The 26,519-nt window shown below is 38.0% G+C and overlaps 1 protein-coding gene and 1 long non-coding RNA gene across 7 annotated transcripts; both read left to right on the top strand.

The window, feature by feature from the left end:
- The first annotated feature begins 885 nt into the window (after positions 1-885).
- LOC103450084 (uncharacterized) lies at positions 886-26,519 on the top strand. 6 transcript variants are annotated; one of them, XM_070817104.1, is made up of 51 exons: positions 886-1,186; positions 2,272-2,569; positions 2,698-2,926; positions 3,029-3,368; positions 3,497-3,610; positions 3,707-3,835; positions 3,930-4,121; positions 4,214-4,408; positions 4,551-4,688; positions 4,775-4,897; positions 4,986-5,233; positions 10,653-10,756; positions 11,398-11,492; positions 11,566-11,805; positions 11,882-12,034; positions 12,177-12,261; positions 12,354-12,421; positions 13,302-13,447; positions 13,575-13,683; positions 13,832-13,978; positions 14,095-14,142; positions 14,215-14,343; positions 14,442-14,678; positions 14,779-14,895; positions 15,015-15,100; positions 15,182-15,287; positions 17,308-17,403; positions 17,696-17,848; positions 18,233-18,406; positions 18,493-18,713; positions 18,812-18,947; positions 19,026-19,151; positions 19,376-19,420; positions 19,627-19,704; positions 19,880-19,996; positions 20,334-20,460; positions 20,547-20,647; positions 20,725-20,862; positions 20,935-21,018; positions 21,409-21,555; positions 21,638-21,706; positions 21,843-21,872; positions 21,965-22,111; positions 22,281-22,342; positions 23,735-23,888; positions 23,973-24,164; positions 24,257-24,361; positions 25,134-25,268; positions 25,598-25,831; positions 25,988-26,092; positions 26,186-26,519. In XM_070817104.1, the coding sequence occupies exons 1-51, from the start codon at positions 1,088-1,090 to the stop codon at positions 26,333-26,335; spliced, it is 7,101 nt and encodes a 2,366-aa protein (XP_070673205.1). In that variant the 5' UTR covers positions 886-1,087; the 3' UTR covers positions 26,336-26,519. The 6 variants fall into 6 exon arrangements, with proteins under 6 accessions (XP_070673205.1, XP_028949088.1, XP_028949087.1 ...); XM_029093255.2 differs by having other exon boundaries at positions 21,638-21,769; XM_029093254.2 differs by having other exon boundaries at positions 11,882-12,070; positions 19,047-19,151; positions 21,638-21,769.
- LOC139193655 (uncharacterized) lies at positions 22,489-22,726 on the top strand. Its single transcript, XR_011578005.1, has 2 exons — positions 22,489-22,621; positions 22,666-22,726. It is a non-coding gene; the product is annotated as an uncharacterized lncRNA (long non-coding RNA).

Here is a 26,519-nt window from a genome sequence, read left to right as displayed (position 1 = left end):
TTTGCATATTATTACTAGTTTTCTTCAAACTAGTTGGAGCAAGTCAATTTACGTGCTAGGAATCTAAATGTAGCAATGATCAAAATGCGCAACTATCCATTTGTCATTGTGCCTCTCATCATTGTGGTCTAGGGATTGAATGCAATTGTCATAGTAAGGACTGAAATTGGCTTATACATACAAGAACAATTCCAAGTAATTATTTCACAATTGAGTAAAAAACTGAACTTGTCAGACATCAATTTTCGTTCTACTCAAATATAAGTATAAACCAACACCTTTAACTTCATTCTACAAGTTTAAACCAAAGGTGAATAATTAAGAAAAGCATCTTGAACCTTGTTGATTGTTGGGAGAACACTTTGTTATATTGATTTTTAGAACAATGCTACTCTTGAATCATGTATGTTTCTTTCATTGGCAAAAAAATTTGGTTTTTGTATTTTTATTGAGTCTCTCACTCTCATCCAATATTATTAATTTTAATAATATCTTTAATAAAAAAGCAATTAAAATAGAATAGTAATGTAGTTCTAGTCTAAGCAAACACCAAACTGGTAACAATACTATTTTCATTATCCTGCTTCTTAGTCCGATATTATACCAAACGCTTCACTAAGTTAGTCCAGCTTAGTCCCTGAAGCTAGTCTAGTTTGAAATAGTCCGGTGCAACAAACGCACCCTAATAGGATAATATCTAATCCTAGAGAATATTCTAAGATATTTCTATATACACTAAAATTTACATAATCACATTCCTAATCTAGTAGGGTTGCAACACATTTGTTTTTATTCTTATTTTTCTGTATTTTTGTTTTGCCAGTACACGTGGGGCCACCAGAAGGTAGCACCAGTCGATTGGAGAAAGAACCGCAGGTGATGGAGTCGAACTTGAGGGAAGAAGGACCGGGTGTCCGCTACCACTATATTAATCCACACTCAAATTTCAGATCAGACGCCACCAAGCCAACAACTCTCTCCCTCTTTCTCGCTTCTCTCTTCCGTCGACGATTTCTCCGAATTCCCAAACTACCCTTCTTCTTTGCATTCATCTCTCTCTGAACAAGCCCTAGCTTCCGTCGTCGCGATGCTGAAGTTTACGCCGGCCACCGCCAGCCAGATTCGCTTCCTCCTCCAGAGCCTCAACGACGCCAACTCCGACTCCATTCTTCGAGAGCTCTCTCAGGTACTGCCCCCTCCGTTTTCCCTTTTGGGTTTGATTCGCCTTGTTTGCGTACTTAGTTCGAAGCCTAATTTTCTGTAATGTTTTGGTGGTTTGTGGGATTAAGACGAACTTCAATTGCATTTGTGGAGTTTAGTAACTAATATCAGGAGAAATGGTGGAAAACATGATTGGAATATGGCTGTGTTGTTTAATTTGGATCACTCAGTGAGCGTAGCCTTTGATATTTTCGAAGGCGAGCCGCCGTAGTGTGGCTCTGTATGATGGTTGAATGCAGTGTGGAAACTGAAGAAACCCATGTGTTTTTTTTTTTTTTTTCTGTCGTCGTAAATTTGCGCAAAAGTTGATTTACAAACTGATGGGGCAGCTGGTGTTTCTCAAATTGACATGGCATTGCCACTTATCTGTCACATCGGTTTGTGCCAGTAAATTTATAGTACTACACTTTGCAACCCCGGCAGTAAAGTTTTGTATAAAAGTGTGTTTATTGAGTGGGTTTCCAGACCATGACGAGTTGAATTGGAAGTGGGGAGGTTAAGTAAGGGGAACATGTGAAACGTTGATATCTTTTTTGGTTTTGTGTTGTAAAATATTTGCAGATTGGATTTACTTTATAAATTATCATATTCATTCATTTCTCGACCATGTATTGGGTTGTGGACGACGATTTTAAGGCAATGTCTTCAGCTAACAGCTTTAATATATGAAACCTGAACATTGTTTGGTTTTTTTGGTATAAGATATTTGTTTTTGTGGTTAAGCGAATGGTTGAAACACACACTAAATTAGTAATTACTAGTTTTTCTTGAGATCTCTTTGCTCTATTTTTGAAGTACAGTTTGCAGCAGCTTTAGCTCTTATACATGGCCAATAGAAAGTTAGTGTTTATTTTGAAGCTGGAGGCAAACGTTAAAAATTTGAGTAAATCTTTTGAGATCTTGAGTTATTAGATTATGATCTATTTCTAGGTCTGAACATTTTATGTTGCTGATAAACTAGTAGGCTGGAATAACAGTTTTTTGTATGGAGTTTATCAATCATGATTCTCACTGGATCTCTTGCTGATATAGTCTGTGGTTTCATGGCAGTTTATTGAATATGGAATTGAGGGAAGCATTTTGCTGTTACAGACCTGTCTGGATCATCTCACTAATTACAGAACAGAGTTAAAGAATGCAGCATTGGAGCGGGTTTTTGCCTCAATTTTCAAATCTCTCCTTGATAGACCTAATTTCAGTACGGTGTTTTGTCAGTCCCTAAGAAATACAGAGATTAGCGAAGGAATTCTTGAGAATGTCTCTAATGCATTACACCTGTCTGTATCTGAGAAAACTGGCATTGCTCTTGCGTTGTCAGATTCTGAAAACCTAGACACCAGGATATGTGGTAAAGTCTTGGATAAACTGCGGACTGTTTGGCTGATGTATTTTTTCTCTACAAATTTCTGTTGCAGTGGCAGCATCTTTTCATTTGCAGCCTATTTCAACACAGAACTGATTACTTTTTGTTTCCAGGCAAGAACTTCTGTATGGCTCAGATCCAGAAGTTGTGTGAAAATGCTAATGTTATGAATTCATCTGAGCAAATTCATAACATTGTTATGTTCCTCCACCGGTCTGAGGGCCTTTCCAAGCATGTGGATTCCTTTATGCAGATGTTATCTTTACTGCAGCTGAAAGATGACAGTTTTTCTGTTTTAACTCCATTGCTTTCAGATGAGCTCCGTGATGCCAATTTTTTGAGGTATAGTTATTTTTCTGATTGTCGTTCTGTTACTTGTTTTTCTCTCTCTCTTTGTCATGCCAGAATGCATCCTGAACTCAATAGCATTTATCTTCTGTGCAGCAATGTGGATTTGTTGCATGAAAACGGAGAAAATAATTTTGATGCTATTTTATCTGAAATGGAGAAGGAAATCAGCATGGGAGATATAATGAAGGAATTAGGTTATGGATGCACAGTTGATTCATCTCAGTGCAGCGAGATTTTATCTCTTTTCTTACCTCTCACTGAGATTACTATTTCAAAAATCCTTGGTATGATTGCCTCTACTCATGTTGGTCTTGAGGACAATCAGAATACATTTTCAACGTTCTGGTTGGCGCTTGGTAACAGCACTTTATCCGATCTGCCTATGTTGAACACCTGGAATATTGATGTCCTTGTAGATACAATCATGCAACTTGTAAGTTTACTTCTTATATTCTTACACTTTGTAATTTTTCTTTCCTTTTCTTTTTTGAGTTGTGAGTCTTGTGACTTAGTGAAGGAACTGCAACCCTTTTGTTTTCTAATATAGCATGCTTATTACAGGCTCCCGGCACTAACTGGATACAAGTTATTGAAAATTTGGATCATGAGGGATTCTACATTCCTAATCAGGAGGCTTTCTCTTTTTTCATGTCCGTGTATCAGCATGTGTGTCAGGTATGGTTTGCATTCTTGCATTTTTATAAGATCAGTAATTTGCAAATTGTGATGTTTCTGTCTATCAATCTGTGGTCTCGGGCTTGAGCTGTGCAGGATCCATTCCCCCTCCATGTTATCTGCAGGTCTGTTTGGAAGAATACCGAGGGTCAGTTATCCTTCCTTAAACATGCTATATCAGCACCACCTGAAGTGTTTACCTTTGCCCACTCTGTTAGGCAACTGGTATGAACTAATATTTATCCAGCAATTAACATTTTTCTCTGTGCCCTCATGTTATATTTGTTTGACCTTTATGAATTGTCTATCATCCTTTCAGGCCTATATTGATGCAGTGCATGGCCATAAGCTTCAACTTGGACATGCAAATCATGCATGGTTGAGTCTTGACCTTTTGGATGTACTGTGTCTACTAGCTGAGAGGGGTCATGCTCTTCCTGTTCGATCAATGCTTGAGCATCCTCTTAAACACTGTCCTGAAGTCCTGCTTCTTGGGATGGCCCATACAAATGTACCACTCTGAATTTTTTTTGTGCTTTGTTGTTTTAAACCACCAGTTTCTCCTAGAGCTTTTCTCTTATTAGTTTACATTTGAAATTGCAGACTCTGTATAACCTGCTGCAATATGAAGTGTCTTATACCGTTTTCCCCATGATGGTAAAAAATGCAACGGGCAGTGGCATAATTAACCACCTCTGGCATATTAACACCTCACTGGTGCTGCGGGGATTTATGGATTCTCACAATTGTGATCCAGATAGCATAGCTAGAATATTGGATATCTGTCAAGAGCTAAAGGTAAGCTGCTTGCTCACCAGTTGTCTGTTGCACTTGTTTTTGTGTAATTGAGAAGTAATATGGATATGTGGTTTGTGGGTTCCTTTTTTCCTAATTTTAGTGGAATTGCCATTTATTCTGGTATGTCTTATTTGTTTTGTAGATTCTATCATCTGTCCTAGAGATGATCCCTTCCTCTTTTAGTATCAGACTGGCAGCCCTTGCTTCCAGAAAAGAGCTTGTAGACCTTGAGAAGTGGTTGAGTAATAATTTGAATGCGCATAAGGATATTTTCTTTGAGGTAATGTAACTCTTCTATAAAGTTTAGAAACAATAATATTAGAATCATGAATATAGACGCCTTATAATCATAATGCAAATTTTCAGGAGTGCATAAAGTTCTTGAAGGAGATTCAATTCAGTGGGTCACAGGATTTCTCCACCAGACCTTTCCAACATTCTGGTGCCGTGTCTAATATTTTTGTGGACACTGCTACTATATTCTTGAAGGTTTTACAACTTGGCATGTGATTTTGTTATCTTGGATGTTGCCTCATCATGTATCATGCATAGTTTCACTATCTGTATTTAATTTTAGGTTCTTAAAGCTCATGTTGGCTTGATTGCCTCTAGCCAACTTACTGAGGAGTTGGAAAGGTTGTCTGTAACAATTATGGATTCTAATCCAAGGCTGCAGAATTGTGACCCTACGGAGTCAACTGATGGATATGCAGATGATATTGAAGCTGAAGCAAACTCTTACTTCCATCAAATGTTTTCTGGTCAGTTGACAATTGATTCAATGGTCCAAATGCTTGCCCGATTCAAGGAATCTTCTATAAAAAGGTATGTCTGTTAAAGCCTTTTCATCTGGTTACTTTAATAATATTTCCAACACGTTCTCTCATCTTTTTAAACGTTTACAGTACTACCATGGTGTCAGTCATAAATATGTATCTTCAAAAAGAATCTAAATATGTACTTCACAAAGAATCTAAATATGTATCTTCTGAGTTTCTACTTTTTTTTTTTTCTATTATGTCTCAATACTCTCAACCACCTTCAACTCAAACCCTTTGCTCAAGTTTGAGAGGCTGAATTGCTTTCTAATAATTTCATCTTCTTACATGCTATACGGATGTAATATTATGTAAAAAAGGTACGTGTGTATTAGGGAGAATGACAAATCATGAAATATAGTTAGTGAAAAATAGTTTGTTACAGCTAAGTGTAGTTAGTTTTATTAGTACCTGTAATTAGTTAAAGTCGTTGAGGGTATTATTGTAACTAGCCTAAGGTAGCTAAGGCTATATATATTCACATCTGTATAACTGAATTATTCATTCAATACAATTGTAAATCTTACAGAGGAAGTTTTCTCTTTCTATATGGTATCTCGCCATTTTGCTTCACAGCATTGACCTTCGCTTCCGTTCGTCAACTCGATCGATTTCTGATCGATTTCTTACCTTCTTTGATCTTTGTCTTCGATCTTTCTTGAATCTTGATCGCTGCAAGAAATGGCTGCTCAATCTGCATCGCCACCGACTGGGTCGTCTTTTCCGATCATCTCTCCTTCGGTCCAAAACCTTAATTCCTCTTCTAATCCTAGTCCTCTGAATTTGTATACCTCTCTTACGATTCACAACATCGGTAGTATGGTGCTGATCAAGCTGAAAAGGTCCAATTATCTGCCATGGTGCGCTCTGTTTGCTCCCATTTTCCGGCGATACAAACTCCTTGGGATTATTGATGGTACTGAGATCTGTCCTTCGCCATACTTGCCCGATTGATCGCTGAACCCTGCCTTCGAGGATTGGTATGAAAAAGATCAAAATCTCTTGATCTGGCTTAATTCTACTTTATCTGAAGAGATCATTCCTTTCACAGTCGGGGTTTCCTCTTCTCGTGAGCTCTGGTTGAAATTAGAACAGCGTTTTGGTGGAATTTTGGAGGCTCATGTTCACCAATTGCGATCGAGGCTTCAATCAATTCAGAAAGGTTCTCAGTTCATCTCTGAATATCTTCAACAAATCAAGGAAATTGCTGATTCCTTGCAAGCTGCTGGTGCTTCAATCTCCGAGCGTGACCTAATTGCTGCCACCCTACATGGATTGCCTGATGAATTCGAATCCTTTATTGATTCCATTATTCTCCGATTATCTTCTACCTCTCTTGATGAACTACATGGCCTCGTACTCACCAAAGAGTTGTCTATGGCTCGTCGCAAGACTATTTCTTCATCCTCTGCAACTAAGCTGTTCCAAGCCTTCTCTGTGCAATCTCAGCCTCCTCTGCTGCCTACTCCATCTGGATTTGCTGCTCAGAACCAACCTCTTCACTCTGCTTCTCGATTTAACTCAAGTCAGGGTAAGCCATATTGAAGTAATTTCTCCTCCAATCGCAGTAATTTCTCCTCCAATCGCAGCTTCCATAATAATTGTGGTACTTTCTTCACCAATCGTGGAAATCGGAATTATCAAGGCTCTCGCAATTATCAAAGTTCTTCTACTTTCAAAGTTCCATGTCAGATCTGTGGTTCAACCAGTCATGAGGCCATTGACTGCTTTGATCGTATGAATCCGGACATTTGTGGTCGCATTCCTCTGGCTAAACTTGCTGCTATGTGTGTGCATCATTCAGCGAAATCCTCTCAGCCATGGTTAATTGATTCTGGCACAACCTCTCACATCACTAATGATGTAGCCAATATCTCTTCTCCTACTCCTTACACTGGAGAGGACAAAGTGTATATTGGAAATGGTAAAGGCTTATCTTTTCATAATACTGGTTCATCTTCTCTGCAGACTTCTCATACCTCTTTTAAGCTGAGCAATGTTTTACATGTACTCTTCATGAAACATAATCTCTTATCTGCTTATCAATTTCTTAAGGATAACAACTGTTCATTGACTCTTGACCGCTATGGATCCATTGTCAAGGATCGCATGTCGGGGAAGACGCTTTTGCAAGGACCTGTTAAAGATGGTTTCTATCCTTTACAAGGTTCTATCAGCTCTTCTTCTCCACCTTCAGCTTTTCTCAGCATTAAAGCACCTGTCACAGTTTGGCACAAGCGCTTAGGACATCCTTCCTCCTCAATTTTCAGAAGGGTCTTATCTACCAATAATCTTGCATTGCAAGGCAAGCAAACTGGTGATTTTTTCTGCTCAGATTGTGCACTTGCTAAGAACCACAAGCTTCCTTTTGGAGTGGCTTCTTCATCAACAACTCAAAGTCTTCAACTTCTGCATTGTGACCTATGGGGACCTGCCTCTGTCACATCTAATAGCGGTCTCAAATATTACTTACTTCTTGTTGATGACTTTAGCAAATATAGTTGGTTTTTCCCATTGAAGTCCAAGTCTGATGTATTTTCTACCTTTGTTACTTTCAAAAACTATGTAGAAAACTTCAGTGGCAATAAAATCAAGATTCTTCGTTCCGATCAGGGGGTGAATTCACTAATAACTCTCTTGCTTCATTTCTTCGTGAACATGGTATATTACATCAGTTTAGTTGTCCTCATACTCTTGAACAAAATGGCTGTGCAGAGAGGAAACATAGACATCTTGTTGAGACAGCTAGAACATTACTTGTTGCTTCTCTTGTTCCTCATATTTTTTGGGTTGAAGCATTCTCCACTGCTTTATATCTTATTAATACACTTCCTATTTCTGGATTAACAAAGTCACCGTGGGAACTTCTCTTCAAACATCATCTAGATTACTCAAAACTGAAAGTCTTTGGCTGTCAATGTTATCCGTGGCTTAAACCGTACATTCCCAGTAAATTGGATGCCAAGAGTAAAAGTTGTGTGTTTTTTGGGATATAGTCTTCAACATAAAGGCTATAGGTGTCTTGATCTCATTACAAATCGCATCTACATATCAAGACATGTTGTCTTTGATGAAAACTCTTATCCATTTCAGTCACTGCAGATTCCAAGTTTATCTTCCGAGAGTTCATCTTCACCATATTTGGATCTTCATTTCCACAAGCACTTCTCAAGTTCTCCTACTGCAAGTACTTCTTCAGCACCACCGTGTTCCTCTGCTCCTACCTCTATTACTCCAATCTCCACTTCAACTCAGCATTCTTCATGTCATCAGACAGTGGATACTTCTCCAAGTTCTTCCAGTTCTGTCTCTATCCCAAGACTCCTGTCTCTTGCCTCTTCAGCCAAGTCATTTACCTATTTTTGCGAATACACATCCTATGATTACAAGATCTAAAGCTGGAATTGTCAAGTCTAGAGCTTATGCAGCCACCAAACATCCACTTCCCGTTGATCTTGACTTTGTTCCCAGTACATATTTGCAAGCATCAAAACATGCTCATTGGAGAGCTGCAATGCAAGCTAAGTATAACGCTTTAATGACCACTGGCACTTGGTCTCTTGTTCCATCTCATTCTTCTCAGAATGTTGTTGGTTGTAAATGGGTTTTCCGGATCAAGAAAAATCCTGATGGCACCATTGACAGACACAAAGCCTGTCTCGTAGCCAAGGGCTTTCATCAACAAGAAGGAGTGGATTTTCAGGAAACGTTTAGTCCTGTTGCTAAACCGGTTACCATTTGGATTCTTCTTACACTTGCTGTCCAACATAATTGGTTTTTGAAGCAATTAGACATCAGCAATGCCTTTCTTCATGGCGATCTAAAAGAGGATGTTTATATGCAACAACCTCCTGGTTTTGTTGATCCTAACTCTCCCAGTTTTGTTTGCAAGCGGCAGAAATCCTTATATGGTCTTAAACAAGCTCCTTGAGCTTGGTTTGATAAATTGTTCCAAGCTCTTCGTACACTTGGTTTTCATCAATCACAATCGGATGCTTCCTTATTTGTTCTCAATGGTCCTCAATTGGTTATTGTCCTTGTCTATGTCGATGACATTTTAGTCACTGGGCCTAACTCTCAGCTCTGTCAACAGTTTATCCAGCAACTTAGCACTCAGTTTCCAGTTAAAGATCTTGGTCCTCTACACTATTTCTTGGGGTTGGAAGTACACCGATCTACAAAGGTATCTTCCTGCATTAGACCAAGTACCTCCTTGATCTTCTTAAGAAAACAAACATGGAGGGTGCAAAACCTTGTTGCACTCCTCTTGGTTCTCAGAAACTGGATCACAATGGGCCTCTCTTATCCAATCCTACTGAATATCGTTCTATAGTTGGTGGGTTACAATATCTTACTTGGACTCGACAGGATCTTGCTTTTGCTGTCAATCAAATTTGTCAATTTATGCATGCTCCACGAGAACATCTTCAAGCAGCAAAACGAGTCCTCAGATTTCTCAAAGGTTCTATTTCTCATGGTTTATGGTTCACTAAGGGTCCTATCACTCTTTGAGCATACTCTGATGCTGATTGGGCAGGCTGTCCCTTTGATAGGCGCTCTACTAGTGGATATTGTGTATTTCTTGGCCCTAATCTCATTAGTTGGAGTGCTAAGAAACAAAGCACTGTTGCTCGTTCCTATACGGAAGCTGAATATCGGTCTTTAGCCCACACTGCTGCAGAAATTACTTGGGTGTGCAAAATCCTAAAGGATCTTCATTTTCCTCTACCCCAATTGCCTACACTCTGGTGTGATAATCTCTCAGCTATCTCTTTAGCTTCTAATCCTATTTTTCATGCTCGAACCAAGCATGTTGAGCTTGATTATCACTACATCCGGGAGCTAGTCCTCACAAATCTCATCAAAGTTCACTATGTTTGCAGTGAAGACCAATTGGCTGATCTTCACACCAAGTCTTTGTCTAAAAGTCGGTTTTCTTCCTTGTGTTCCAAGCTTCCCATTGGAATCCTCTTTGATTCCTCCTTGAGCTTGAGGGGGTGTATTAGGGAGAATGACCAATCATGAAATATAGTTAGTGAAAAATAGTTTGTTACAGCTAAGTGTAGTTAGTTTTATTAGTACCTGTAATTAGTTAAAGTAGTTGAGGGTATTATTGTAACTAGCCTAAGGTAGCTAAGGCTATATATATTCACATCTGTGTAACTGAATTATTCATTCAATACAATTGTAAATCTTACAGAGGAAGTTTTCTCTTTCTATAGTGTGAACTCAAACTTTTAACATGATGTAAAAGATTATAAAGGGATTGCTTTAGAAGGGGTTGGTTTTATTTTGGCACTTGATATTCTCCTGTGTGTCAAGGGAAGGGATATAGACTCCATACTGGAATTTTCTGACACTACTTGTGTTTATACTACCTTTGAATTGAGATTTAATTAAGAAGCCTGTGCTGCATGAATTGACAGGGAACAGTCAATTTTTGAGTGCATGATTGCAAATCTGTTTGAAGAATATAGATTTTTCCCCAAGTATCCTGAAAGACAGCTCAAAATTGCCGCAGTTCTGTTTGGTGAGTTTTGTTCCAAGTTTTGCTGTCAATGACTTGCATGTCCAAATCATATATCTAGCAAACCTTGGAACTTTTGTTTGTGTATTGTAAAGAATAATGCAAAACAGAGTTCAGTAAAATAATTTTGGTTGAGATGAAGGATTATTTTTAGGTAGGCACATGCATCTATATGTATGTTTTTCTGGTATGTGGATGTATGAGAAGCAGTAAGAATAAACTATTTATATATATTTTATATCTTGTAGTTTTATATTTTGTGGTCTTGATGAGCATTATTTGGCATATTTATAGCATGCACTTTCATCCAAACAAACAAATAAACAGAGCATGCACTTGTTAATAAATTAACTAGATGTGATTTTGGTTATTTTATGCATTCTTGTGTATATGTGTGGAGAAAATCATAAGATTTGAGTTTGTTTGTAATTTGATGTTCTTTTCTGCTGTGCATTCCCTTATGTATTATTTATTTGTTTATTTATTTTTTTTTAAAATTGTTGTGAATATGCTTCTTCTGTAGACCTTTTCTTTTATTTTTATTTAATTATGTGTCTTAGTATGCTATTATTTGTTCTGGGGTATGCCTGTTTTGTACTTCAACTGTCAATGTTTGTAAGCAATTTTTCATAATCATATTTCAGGCTCTGTCATCAAACACCAGCTTGTAACTCATCTGACTCTTGGGATCGCTCTGCGTGGTGTTTTAGATGCATTGCGCAAACCTGCGGATTCAAAAGTTTGTACCTTTTCTCATTGAATACTCATCATGTTTTCCTATTATGATTTGCTGATTGTCTCTCTACTTGCAGATGTTTGTGTTTGGAACTAAGGCCTTGGAGCAGTTTGTGGATCGTCTGATTGAGTGGCCTCAGTATTGCAATCATATTCTTCAAATATCCCATCTGCAGAGTACTCATTCAGAGCTTGTGGCTTTCATTGAACAGGCTCTTGCCAGGATTTCATTAGGCCATTTAGATTCAGATGGAAGTAACCATGCTTCCGCTGCTCATCACCATGGTCCCAGTCAAGCTACCCCAGGAAATGTAGAGGTAGGTGGTGTAGGCGGATTGGTAGAGCTACTCTATTGTTGTCTATTTCTTCTTATATGCTAAATCATTTTTGCAGTTAAATGGCTCTACCATCTTACATACCGGGCAACAACTTTCTTCACCACTCCAGCTTCAACAGAGACATGAAAGTTCTCTTGATGACCATCATAAAGCCTCAAATTCATCAAATGACATAAAGCCACCTTTATCTTCTGCAGTGCAACCTCCGGTTGGTCCTGTTGACGATCCTCCTAGTATTCAGAAGGCATGCTTGTTTTGTTTTTCTAAAAGGGGGGTTGGGACTAGATGCTATCAGCTCAGTATGTCATGAAATTTTGATTCCCTTACATTTTTTTTACTGAAACTTGCAGTCACAAAGTGCACTCGGTGCTCCAGCAATGTTGTCTTCTGCTTCCCCTGGTTTTGTTCGTCCTTCTCGAGGAGTTACTTCTACCAGTAATTTTCAACTTTATCTCCAAGCCATTGATTTTTAATTAAATATTTATTATCTTGATGTATGTGACAATAACTATGCAATATGAATGCAGGGTTTGGCTCTGCTTTGAATATTGAAACATTAGTTGCTGCTGCCGAGAAAAGAGATACTCCCATTGAGGTATTGTGTTCCATCTTAGAGGTCTCTAATTCCTGCAATTGTTGATGTCTGTTCTTCATTGTCACCTGCCTGGCGTGGATCATTGCAGTCAGATTCCTATTACTTAAGTGGAACACAACTTCACTTGGTTGAATTGTTTTTTAGCTTCTATAGCAGTATCTGTTTGACAAAGCTTATTACCATACTTGTTTGATATTACTATATTTGGATAAGTGAACTTCTTGCACCAGTATTCATATCAGCTCTTATGGACTGATTGGCCTATGTGGGACTCGAGTGGGATGATATTTTGTTTTTCGTACTGCAATTATCCATTCGTAATATTGTTATTGGTTTTCTTTTCTCTCGTTCTCCAGTTTGAATTCTCTTGCTTAAGATTAGCTCTCATGAGCATGTGCCGATTTGCCTGTGTGCGTGATGTGAGTGGTATCTCTATTAGGCAATGGATCTGATTTGTGGGTCCAGTGTATCCTTTAACAAGATCGTTTCAGCAATCACTGGATAAATCTGTATCTGATTTCTGGTTTAAAAAATTGGACTTCCTCTTTATTAACAAGGTGCTTTGCTTCTTCACCCTTTGTTCCCTTGCATAAGTATTTGTGCTTTGCCCATCTTGACTTCGATGAACATCAAAGATGCTACTCGCGGTACTCATATATATCTTTTGTTTATGACTTGACGGGGTATAGAACAGAGAGAGAGGTTTCTTTGTTTCATTATCTCATATTTATTCTGCATAATCCTCCTATGTTTTTGAGAAGTTCTTAATTTTCTGAAGTTAATGTTATGTTAGAGTTTTGCAGTATCTGGGTGATGTATCCGGGCTGTCCATATTATAAGATTCTGAGTTTAATGCTTATGGGTGTTTTTTCTTGCACAGGCTCCAGCATCAGAGATTCAGGACAAGATATCATTTATAATTAATAATATTTCAGTTGCCAATGTTGAAGCTAAGTCAAAGGAGTTTGCTGAAATAATGAAAGAGCAGTACCATCCTTGGTTTGCGCAGTATATGGTTATGAAAAGGTAAGACACTTTCTTGTGATATATAAAGATAATTTTTGTTTTTATTTTCCTCTGTTCTTTTTTGTACTTAGATTGTCTCTGCTTTCGTGATTGTCCTAACTTGTGCATCAACCTAACCTCTTGGCAGGGCAAGCATTGAGCCGAATTTTCATGATTTGTACCTGAAATTTCTGGACAAAGTTAATTCTAAGTGTTTGAATAAGGAGATTGTTCAAGCCACTTACGAGAACTGCAAGGTATTTTTTTTTTGTTTTTTTTTGTCTTTTCTTATTGTGTCTTTTCCTTTTGTGGTTGGTGCAAGGTTTCATGTTTTACGTGTGTGGTATTTGCACATTTGAGTATGGTTATGTGGCAGTATTATTTAATGCCTGTGCATTCTCTCAGGTTCTTCTTGGATCTGAGCTTATAAAATCAAGCTCAGAAGAGCGTTCATTGTTAAAAAATTTAGGCAGCTGGCTTGGGAAACTTACAATTGGAAGGAATCAAGTCTTAAGGGCTCGGGAAATAGATCCCAAATCTTTGATTATAGAGGTAATAGTTTGATCAATATTATTTTCGTTGAACTGTGGCATAAGACTTGTGCTACCTATTAAATGGTTATCATTTGGTTTATGGTAATGGATCCCTCCTTTACCTCCTCTCTGCAGGCATATGAAAAGGGGTTGATGATTGCAGTTATACCCTTTACTTCAAAGGTATAGTTATGGTTGTTTTGCTTTCTTTTTCTCTGACCTAAGATGTATGAAGACCTTACGCTTTTGCTGCAGATTCTGGAGCCATGCCAAAGTAGCTTGGCATATCAGCCACCAAATCCTTGGACAATGGGTATTCTTGGATTACTTGCTGAGATATATTCAATGCCAAACTTGAAAATGAACCTGAAGTTTGATATTGAGGTATCGTATGTTGGTTTTTCGTTTTGCTACTAGACAGCTTGACCTCTGTAGTATTGTTATACCATTTATGTTTATACCTTATTATTTTGGAATTGCAGGTTCTATTCAAGAATCTTGGTGTGGATTTGAAGGAGATATCCCCAAGTTCTCTTCTCAAGGACCGGAACAGAGAACTTGAAGGGAATCCTGATTTCTCTAACAAAGATATTGGATCATCCCAACCACAGATGGTTGCTGATGTGAAATCCGGAATGTTATCTCCGCTAAATCAGGTTGAACTACCCGTTGAGGTTGCTCCATCTAATTCTGGAAGCCATACACATCTACTATCTCAGGTTTGTTTCCAGTTGTTGAAGAATTCAAATCTTTTGGGTGATATCAGTTGTGGGACACATTTTCTTATTAGCTTGACATTTTGGTGTATCATCTATCTAGTATGCGCCCCCTGTTCATATTTCAACTGGCACCTTAATTGAGGATGAAAAGCTGTTGCCTGATCAGATTCCTGCTCAAGGACTGTTACAAGCTACTCCATCCCAGTCACCATTCTCTGTTAGTCAGATGCAGTTCAACGTTTTGTTTTTGTTTGAGATGTTTGTCTGCGTGTGAGATGTTTTTGTTAGTTTTCGTCCCTTGATCCTCTTCTTGGCTGGATCTCCGGTCTTTTGCAGGTTCCCACACCAATATCTAATATTGCAACTCACGTGGTTATCAACCCGAAACTCAGTGCTTTGGGATTGCACTTGCATTTTCAGAGGTTCTATGATACTCCTTTCTTACATATTATGTTAGACAGTTCTTTGGTAGAATCACTCATTTTTCTTTTCACATATTGCAGGGTGGTTCCGATTGCAATGGACAGAGCTATCAAAGAGATAGTATCTGGTATCGTTCAGCGCAGTGTTTCTATAGCTACTCAGACAACTAAAGAACTTGTCTTAAAGGTAAGTTAACTCATATTTTGAGGTTTTAATTTTCGTTACTGTTAGCCACTGTTTTATCTTTAATGCTGTGTTATATTTAAAATTTTCTCATCTTCGTGTAATATTTCTTGTCCTGGATTGCTCTTTGATGACTCCGACTCTTTGCCCCCTTTGCATATTATAGCTTTTATGGCATCCCTCTCATCTAGTCCATCTTGTCATGCGTGCTTACTTGTATTGATATCCGAGTTGCGGTAGCACTTTTTATATGCTGATTTTTGAGTACCAAGTGTATGTTTCTGTTCTGTAAAGAATAGTGGGCCTAGTTCAATAACTTTTTTTTGTCTTCATATGGGGTTGCTATTCTGTGATTGCTATTTTGTTCGCATTGCATTGCTCCTCATGCTTTAGTCTGTATTAATGGGGTTGAGGTCAGTTCAATCAAGAGTTGACATTGATGTTGATTTACCACTCCAATATGTCTCATACACCCATCAGGCTTGAATAGAACATTTATAGGTGTTTCTATTTCTTTCACTCGATTTTTTTTTCTTTATTGTTAAGATTAGTGTCACACTTCCTACATCAAAATATTAATAAACTAACTATTTGGGAAAACCTTACCTCACCTCTATGTTTCCATGTCATGTGATGATGTGAGGCACCAAGTTGTGAGAAAATTTGTGCTGTAAATCATTTTTATATGTTGGATGCAATGTTTTAAAGAACTCGCCTCAGGGTGCGCCTAGGGCGCCCTTGAGGCTGGGCGGTGAGGCAAACGCCTCTGTTTTGCTGGAGTAGGCGAAATGCTTCGCCAAAGATGCCAAGGTGGGTCCAGGCGCCTTGTCTGCCCCTGTTTTTTTTTTTTTTTTTTTTTTTTGATATTTTAAAAACCATCCAAACCCAAAACGACGCCGTTTGGGTAAGGATTTTCAGTTTTAAACATCCTCTTCATACCATACCTTCGATCGCCTTTGTCTGCCTCTGCCTTCTTCGCTTTCTTGCTTCTTCTCCCGCACGCCAGAAGCCCAGAACAGAGAACCGCTTGGAGCAGCACTGGTCGCCACGCCGCCGCTTGGAGCAGCACCATCGCCATGCTGCCGCTTGGAGCAGCACCGTTGCCATGCCGCCATCACCCCGCTGCCGTCACCCCAGCGTCAGCAAGATCCCATAGGTTAGGGTTTCTGAAATTCTGAAAAAGTTAGGGATTTAGTTTTCTGGGAAAGGTTTTCTGGGGAAGAGCTCTGCCTCTGCGTGCTGCCTTGTTTGTAGAAATGTTTGAATAGTTGGTATTAGATAGAAAACAGAAAGTGTAGATAAGGGGATAACAGTGGAAGGTGCTAGTAGTTCAGAAAGTGTAGAGGGGTTAATAGACAGAAAAGTATATCCAGCTCCTTACTTTAAACTAAAGCCACAATAAACTTATAGGTTGCCTTGGGATTTGTCTTTTACACATTGACCACAAATATAAATTGCGGACAAGCCTCTGCGTACTACTTATAGGTTGGGGTTTGTCACGATAATGTTAATTAATTGAATACTTTGCTCCACTACTTGCACAAACTGTTTATTAACCGTTAAGTATTATTTTTTGAATGAATAATTGAGAATGGATGTTTATTTTACGTAGTATTATTTTTTATACAATTATATGTATAATATATAAAACATATATAAAAAGGTCGTACCCAGTGCACAAGGCTCCCGTTTTACGCAGGGTCTGGGAGAGGTGAATGTCGGCTAGCCTTACCTCCATTTATAAAAAAAAAATTAATCTCGTAAGGCTTCGCCTCATGCCTACGCCGGGCTTCGCCTCGGACTCCTTGCCCACGCCTCACGCTTTTAATACATTGGTTGGATGTCAAAAATAAGAATTGTAATGTAGATCTTATTCATCTCTCTTACCCTGCTCTATTATCATTCCCTGCATTGTTGCTATGGGTTGTGTTTGGGGTTACATTTCTGTAGTGAGATTCGTGGGAAGGCTTGGTTAGAATAGAAACTAATTCATCCACATCTCCTCAATTACTTGTGGTGGCAGGATTATGCCATGGAATCTGATGAGACAAGAATATTATATGCAGCTCACTTGATGGTTGCAAGTTTGGCAGGAAGTCTAGCTCATGTAACTTGCAAGGTATTTCCTCTTACAGTAAATTTCTTGGGATTCTTTTGGTAAAATTTAGTGTGTATCCTACCTGTTTTATAGGGTATTTTTACCCATGTTATAAGTTGGGCACATTTGTAACACCTTTTGGCATGCTACGTGATGCATCTTATATTCTTATACAAAGAACAATTCCTACTTTCCTATTATTTTTCTGACGATGTATTCTTCCCTGCTGTAAACTTCTTTGGTGGGCCCTTTTTTTGGTGAATGACCTTTTATGTCCTGGTGTTCATCTTTGGTTTGCATTGTCTTGAAGCAGGAACCCTTGCGTACTTCTATATCAACTCAGCTGCGAAATTCCCTTCAGGGATCAAACATTCCAAATGATCATCTGGAACATGCTGTACAACTTGTTACTAATGACAATCTGGATCTTGGCTGTGCAATCATTGAACAGGCTGCTACTGATAAGGTCTGGTTTGATGAATGAATGCTTTATATGATAAGTATATATGCTATGGAATTCCGTGTTATTGTTTGTTTAGTGTTGGCTCTGTATGTGATGATTTATTATGGTGGCAAGATGTCAAACCACTATTCAAATATTTTTCTGTTGCTCAGTATTGGGTGAATTTGTGTTTGAAAGCATTTCTCACCACTTGCTGGGTAAATGGAAAGGGAGAAATATTTTTAAGAATTATATGTTAATGGAAGTTTTCTTTGGGAATTATTAAAAAGTCAATTTAGATAAACATAGTTACTAATAATTTTATAATTAAACAAAATCGTTCATATTTACAGAAAAAACGTGGAAATTGAAATATTCTTTTGTTAACTACTGTCTAATTGTTTGCAGGCATTACAAACAATTGATGGAGAAATAGCTCAACAACTGTCATTAAGAAGGAAGAGGGAAGGTGCGGGTACAACATTTTTTGATGCTAACATGTATACACAAAGTGGCAGTGTGCCTGAGTCCCTTCGCCCTAAACCTGGTCATTTGTCCATTTCTCAACAACGAGTTTATGAGGTGATTGCTATTTTTTTTAGTATAGTCTGGTGCTTATATGAATGGTTAGTAATTTCATTTCTTCTTACCACCCGTCTATCATGTAGGACTTCGTGCGGCTTCCCTGGCAAAACCAGTCTAGCCAGAATTCACATGTTCTTCCTGCTAGTACTGCAGCTCCATCTGCAAGTGCTGGTCTAAATAGCATATTTGGTTCAGCCTCGGTTCAACTTAACACAGGCTACTCAGCAGGTCCTGGAAGCAAGTTTGATGTTGTTTCTCGTCCACTGGATGAGGCAGTTGAACCCAATCCAGCTCTGCATTCAAGGTTTCTTTTTATTAGATTTTATATTTTGTTAGTTCTTTGGTTTATATACTTGGAAGTATTAATTGCTTGAATGTTTATAATACGGTGTGATGTTTCAGTGCATCATCTATTTGTGTTGGAGCGGGTGATGGTGTTTCCCAGCATAGTTCTGAGAATGATTCTGTCATTGGTTCATTTCTTTCTGCTGCTTCTGCCCCAGAGCTGCAGTCAGTAGAGTCGTCTGATGCTATAAAGGTTGAAAGTTTTTACATGATTGTACAATGCGTAAGTTGCATTTTTTGTTATTTTCTCATACTTGCATTTTGATTCTAGGAATCTGGAATTTCTTCACAGCCGCTACCTTCATCTACTGCAACTGAACTTCTGGCATGCAACATCTCAGAACCTTCTCTTAATACGAGGGATGCATTGGATAAATACCAGATTGTTTCACAAAAGGTTGAAAATCGCACCTATGTGGCTCCTTTCTTTCTCATATGCCTTATCGTTGAGTCCTGAACTTTCTGATGTCTGTCTGGTTCTTATTTATCTAGGGAATGAATTCTTATTATATTCTTTATGGATGTCTTTTTTGGTTCAATTTTTTTTATTTTGAGTGTTAATGAATTAATAAAAATGTAAAACTTTTCTTAGCTTGACATATGTTCTGTTTATATTTTCAGCTTGAAGCTTTGGTGACCAACGATGCTAAAGAGTCAGAAATTCAGGTATCGTATACGTTCTTCCTTGTGTTATATATTGCCTCCAAATTGTGAACTTGAAAGATATTCTCGATATGCATCTAATTTGAACTAGATTGGTAGTATTTGCCTTTCTGTACTTGTACATACATTATACATATTTACATGTATGCATACATTGGCGTACATATTTCACACGAGTTGAGTGTTCGTTGACTTATATGTCTATCCAGGGAGTAATTGGTGAAGTTCCTGAGATTATACTCAGATGTGTTAGTCGAGATGAGGCTGCCTTGGCTGTGGCTCAAAAGGTCAGTGCTACCCTTCATGTGAAGCTTTAGTTATTTGTTTAAATAGTTAATCACTGCAGTTAACTTGGATGCTCTTGTAGTTTTCTCTGTTGATGTCAACAAAATTGCTTTAATTAACCCTAGGAAGAAAATTTATCTTTCTGATAACTGATGCTTGTTTTTAATCTTGATACAGGTTTTCAAGGGTTTATACGAGAATGCATCGAACCATACTCACGTCAGTGCTCATATTGCAATGCTGACAGCTATTCGTGATGTTTGCAAACTTGTTGTTAAGGAGCTCACTAGTTGGGTATGAGCTATTGTACTTGTGTTCTGAGATAACTATTGTTGACTGGAAAGCTTCTTATCTTCTTTTAAAACTGATCTATTTATTGTTTTGGGTTTGGGATCCTATTGGGTTACCAAATTTTCTTGTTATAATTTGTTTGCCTTGATGATCTTTAAATATTTGGTCACATTTTATCTTTTCTAGTTGAGCAAAACTTTATAAATTTCTGAGTTTTCATTTGTAGGTTATGTCACCTTTGTATTAGTTAGAAACTTACAAACTCGTGATAGATATTGTTCCGAGGCTTCTGGCCTTCACGTTTTCCCATTATAATCTGTTGGTTTGCAACTTCTTGCAGGTTATTTATTCTGATGAAGAGCGGAAGTTTAACAAAGATATTACTGTTGGCCTTATTCACAGTGAATTACTAAATCTTGCAGAGTACAATGTTCAAATGGAAAAACTCATTGATGGGGGCAGAAATAGTAAGTTAAATGGCTGTGTTGTATACTGAATCACTGATTAATACTACTAGAGTTGTTGTAACTCACCAATTTCTTAAAATATGCAGAGCCTGCAACTGAATTTTCAATTTCCCTTCTCCAATCTTTGGTGATTGAAGAATCTAAAGTTATATCAGAACTTCAAAATCTTGTTGACACATTGGCAAAGGTTTGTTTAAAAGAAAAAAATATATTGTTGGTGTTTATTTTAAGTACTGTCCATTTACCTCTTCTGCTGATACACAGCTCGCTGCAAAGCCTGGATTTCCTGAGTCGCTACAGCAGCTGGTTGAAATGGTAAAGTATCCTGCTTCTACTGTGGGTGCTCCGTCTGCTATTAATGTAGGAAAAGAGGACAAGGGAAGAATATCTAAGGATAAAAAGGTCGGTGGAGATTTCTTTATTATCTGTGTATTTTTTCCAGCGCCAACTGATATTTTGCTTTGGTTGTAACAGGCTTCTGTTCACTCTCCGGTGAGCAGGGAAGACTTTAGTAATGTGGAGTCTGTCGAACCAGATCCTCCTGGATTCCGTGAGCAGGTATCTGTACACAATTATTTACATTCATAAGCCTCACATTGTTAGATTATAAGGATATTAAATAGAAATATTAGTTGCAATGTATATTTACAGAAGAATGCCTATTTTTGCATGTTTCTTTTATTATTATTTTAATTTTTTTCTGGGAGTGGGAATGCTGTTCTCCTGTTGCTTTTTTCCTTTTACATAGTCTGTCACATTATTGCTTGATACATATCCTTGGGAGACTGAGCATTTGAAATTGAAAAGAGGGGGAGGATCTATATTTTAGGTGAATAAATGAATGAGATCTTAGATAATTTTGTGAGTACAAATGTAATTTTATCTGTATATGGAGTGGTACATACAATGTTTCTCTTAAGTGGTTGGACTTCTCTGGATATCTTGTAGGTGTCAATGCTGTTTGCAGAGTGGTACCGGATTTGTGAACTTCCTGGTGCAAATGATGCAGCTTATACCCATTTTATCTTGCAGCTACATCAAAATGGTCTGCTGAAAGGGGATGATATGACAGACCGGTTTTTCCGTGTCCTCACAGTGAGTTCTCAATTCCTAAATTGGTTTGCTTTCAGAATGATACTTAGTGATATAAAACATATTTTCTTTTACTCCTTTTCAGGAGCTATCTGTTGCACATTGCCTGTCTTCTGAGATGACAATTCCCGGGACACTGCAAACACCTCAACAAGTGCCGAATTTCTCCTTCCTTGCTATTGATATCTATGCTAAACTTGTTTTCTTAATTTTGAAGGTAATTATTCCTTTGTGAATATGTTTTATGATTCCTGGACCTAATTTTAACTATGGATTGTCTGTTGGTGCAGGGATCAAATAAACTATTTCTCTTGTCCAAGGTGAGCACAAAGCAATTTTTGGTTTGATTGAGTCTTTTTTTTTTTTTTATTAGTCAATAACTCTTGTGGCTGATTGTTTGACACTTTGGCAGATTTTAGCAGTCATAGTGAGATTCATTCAAAAGGATGCAGAGGAGAAAAAAGGATCTTTCAACCCAAGACCGTATTTTAGATTGATTGTTAACTGGCTTCTAGACCTTGGTTCTTTGGATCCTGTGATTGATGGTGCTAACTTTCAGGTCAGGACCTCTGGGGTCTCTTTTGGCTTTGATTTGTCCTTTTTGCCTCTGTTGAATCAATAATGTTGGTTATCTATGTTGCAGATAACCAACATAGATAACCAACATTATTGACAGCCGGCACTCCATGATCACGTCGAATCCTTATGAAAATGAATCTATGTTGCAGATATTGACAGCATTTGCAAATGCATTTCATGCTTTGCAGCCCCTTAAGGTTCCTACATTCAGGTTAGCGTCAGTCATATTCTTTACTGTTTCTTCATTGGTAGGAAATGAAATGTTAGTTGTTATGATAAGGAATTGTAGCTTATATGGTTGAAGTGGTATATATATGTTTTTTGGTTTTGTGATTATGAACTTCTAGGCTGTTACTGATTATGATCAGTGTTTTAAAAAACTCTACCTCGGGGCACGCCTAGGCGGCCTTGGAGGCGGGGCGGCAGCAATTTACCTCTGTTTTCTGGGAGCAGGCGGAAACTCTCCTAGGCTTCGTCAGAGCGTGCCTAGGCGGCCAATGGAAACTCTCCTAGGCTTCGTCAGAGCGTGCCTAGGCGGCCAATGCACGCCTAAGGTGTTTGATTGCGCATTCCCAGTACCCTTCAGCGACCCAAATCTTGCTTGATATTTGAAGTTTTCTGGAAACCTGGTTCTGTTTCTGGGTTGCAGCGGTGTCTTCACGAAGAAGACAACTGCGTGAAGAAGAATGGTTGTTTTTTTTATTTTTTTTTTATGAAAACTTTGCCCTAAACGACACCGTTTTGGCCGCCTTTTAATGTTTTTAATGACTTGACCCAAAATGATGTCCATTTGGCCCAAGTCTTTATTTTTATTTTTTTTAATATAGGAACATTTGGTCCCCATGTATCAGCAACAAGCAACCCAATCACAGGAGGTCTCCTCCTCCTTCCCCACCCAATACCCTTCACCCAATCCCTCACTTTAAATTCTCAATCCCAATCCTATATTTCAATTTTACTCCAATCTCATACCTCAATTTGTTTCAAAATTCTCCACACCACCAAGTTTTTTAGTATTCTATTTTAATTGGTCACTGGTAGTTTGGCTACTTGTTTGATTGTTGAAGTTGATTAATTTGCTACTTGTTTGATTGTTGAAGTTGATTAATTTGTTTTACAAGTATTGTATTATATATATATATATATAATTTTAGGTCCTCGCCTACGCCTTCCCCTTTTAATACATTGATTATGATTGGATGACACTGTTGGAATTTTATTTAATTGGGGATTGGCCGTCGAGTTAATTTTGGACTGTCCCTTGTAACTAGTCCATGGGTGTCTCTTCTTGATCCGTATATAGAAATTGCAAAACTTTGTTATCTACCATCTTTTCCTCAATTTTGGTTTTATAGCTGAGAATAGGGTAAAACTATAAGATTAATATGGACTTTGTGTATTCACATTCTTGTTTGTATAGATAGCTGAGAATATGGTAAAATTATGCTACAATTACCGTATTCTCTCTGTTCTTTCCTCTATTGCTTATGTAACATTCTTGTTTGTAAACAAGTTAGATACGAGGATTTATGTAATAGACTTTGTGATCTTAATATTCCTTGGAACTGCGTGCATTCCAATTTTGAGAATTTATTTTTATCAGCTTTGCATGGCTTGAGTTGGTGAGTCATAGGAGTTTCATGCCAAAAATGCTTGCTGGAAATGGCCAGAAGGGTTGGCCCTATATCCAACGTTTGCTGGTACATTTGTTTCAATTCATGGAGCCATTTTTGAGGAATGCTGAACTTGGAGTCCCGGTCTGCCTCTTTACTCTGTTGGATTTCATTGTTTACAGCATGCCATCTGTCTCATAGGATTTTCTTTTATTTTTATCCATGCAGGTGCATTTCCTGTATAAAGGCACACTTAGGGTGCTGCTAGTGCTACTCCATGACTTTCCAGAGTTCCTTTGTGATTATCATTTTACGTTCTGTGATGTAATTCCTCCAAGCTGCATTCAAATGCGAAATATCATCCTCAGTGCATTTCCCCGTAATATGAGGCTACCAGATCCATCTACTCCCAACTTAAAGGTGGCTGATGATCTTGCGTATTTACTTTGTATTTTGTAACATTGTTAGGTTATGAAAACTGATCTGGTGGGGACTGGTTGGTATATATGCAGATTGATTTGCTCGCTGAAATCAGTCAGTCTCCACGTATTCTCTCTGAGGTTGATGCAGCTCTAAAAGCGAAGCAGATGAAAGCTGATGTGGATGAGTACCTCAAGGTATGCAGACTTTTTGGCAGTAATCTTATACTATTTCATTCTTCATCTGCTAATTTGGTTTGACATTCTTGTGTGGACATTCTTGATTTGCCTTCTGGTGCTGCCTTTCTATTCTCTATTATAGATCTCTAATATTTAAAGAAATGTAAAATGAGTATGAAAGTGGAGGAAAAGTGAACATTAAACATGACCTAATAGCCATGTTGATTTTTTGGATCCAGATCTAAATGCCCACTTAACCAACCTGTCTGTCACACCCCTGACTCAGAGTTGGTGGAAAAATAACCCTGTGCTGGGTGCATGAGCTAAAAATTAAATAATGAATAAAAAAATAGAAAATGGGTGAAAAATAAATTCCTCTCATAAAAAAGTCAAGAATCTTTACAGAGCCAAAATAAATAAACAAATTCTAGCCTTACATATAGTACGATCTCATCCTGCCTATCTTTTTCACTATCTAGTTCATAAACCTGCACAACAATAGAGCAGTGAGATTTAACAGCTTAGTAGGAACATAACCTTAGAACAGTAAATTGACAATGCTAATTAAGTATCATGGAATAATCTAATCAAACATGATACATTATCTATAGCAATGCATGAATGCTCATTTTGTACTTATACCACTTGATCATCCCAAATTTTCCCTTTTGTTAGTCTTCTGCCTAAACTCTTCGTCGTCAGTTTTCTAGATTACACAGTGGGTTCCCATCGTGGTTTTCCTGTTAAAATATTTTATCATGCTTAAACATTGTTTCGAAATACTTTGCAGACAAGGCAACAGGGTTCTTCATTTCTGACTGAACTGAAGCAAAAGTTGCTCCTTTTACCAAGTGAAGCTGCCTCAGCTGGTACCCGTTACAATGTACCCCTGATCAACTCCCTTGTGCTTTATGTTGGGATGCAGGTACTTTTTCTTATGCTGGATTTTGCTGCGAGATCCAACTGTTCTAATGCTTTTTTGTTTATCATCAGTACTTGTTATGTAATCCATTGCTTTTGATAAGGTGTTCACTCCTAAAAAAATTCACTAATTGTTTGCAAGATTTCTTGATTTCCATGTTCTAGTTAATTATGACTGTTGTGCTTCACAAAGTGGGAGTAAGGATGAAGTGGGGACATAATTTTACAAGTCCGAAATCTGAAGACCTTCATGACTATATCTGTAATAAGAGATGGTCTTGACTTGAGTAGAACGGACAGTTGGGTGCTTATATTTTGGGTTTCATTTTACAGGCTATCCAGCAGCTTCAGGCTAGAACGCCTCGAGCGCAATCTACCCAAACTGTTCCATTGGCTGTCTATTTGGTGGGTGCTGCTTTGGATATTTTTCAGACTTTGATGGTGGACCTAGATACTGAAGGGCGCTACCTTTTCCTAAATGCGATTGCAAACCAACTGCGTTATCCAAACACCCATACCCATTACTTTTCCTTCATTGTTCTGTACTTGTTTGCCGATTCAAACCAGGTGAGACAACGTAGATGCTTCACATTTGCTCTATGATAGTCGTCTATTCTTTTTGTTGATGGGAGAATTTATTTATTTTAACGCATGTTTTTGGATTGTTTTTACATCGATTAAGATTGAGCTGCATCTTCTAACTGTCGACATTTTTTACTTCAGCATGAAATTATCCAGGAGCAAATCACAAGGGTATTGTTGGAACGTCTGATTGTTAACCGACCTCATCCATGGGGTCTTCTGATTACCTTCATTGAGCTTATCAAGGTAACTTCCTGTCCTTCCAAAACGATAAATCAAAAGAAAGTCAGTTTGGCAGTCTGCAAATTTATTCTAAATCGCTATTTAATAATTTTTCAGAATCCGAGATACCAGTTCTGGAACCGAGCATTCATCAGATGTGCACCGGAGATTGAAAAACTTTTCGAATCTGTCTCAAGGTCTTGTGGCGGTCCAAAACCTGTGGACGAAAGTATGGTCTCAGGTTGGGTATCGGAGAGTGCCCACTAATTATTAGCATGGCCGAAAGACAAGATTTGTATTTTTTTCGACTGTAATGAGCAGCAAGTTGCATCTGCAACTGCAATGTTTTAGGTGTTCAATCCCCATGCGATTGTATTTGCTTATTTTGTATTTTGTATTTTAGAAGTGTTGTAATTAAATATTTACCTAAATTGTAAATTGATTGTCAGTC

Source organism: Malus domestica, chromosome 02 (genome assembly GCF_042453785.1).
Source record: "Malus domestica chromosome 02, GDT2T_hap1".
In the NCBI taxonomy this organism is placed as follows: domain Eukaryota; kingdom Viridiplantae; phylum Streptophyta; class Magnoliopsida; order Rosales; family Rosaceae; genus Malus; species Malus domestica.
This window is presented reverse-complemented; position numbering and strand designations above follow the sequence as displayed.

Bases quoted from the DNA above. Each gene is read 5' to 3' on its own strand.
- LOC103450084 (XM_029093250.2), top strand. From the start codon at position 1,088: ATGCTGAAGTTTACGCCGGCCACCGCCAGCCAGATTCGCTTCCTCCTC. The intron at 19,705-19,879 runs GTCAGTGCTACC...ATCTTGATACAG, and splicing joins CCTTGGCTGTGGCTCAAAAG to GTTTTCAAGGGTTTATACGA. The intron at 19,997-20,333 runs GTATGAGCTATT...AACTTCTTGCAG, and splicing joins TTAAGGAGCTCACTAGTTGG to GTTATTTATTCTGATGAAGA.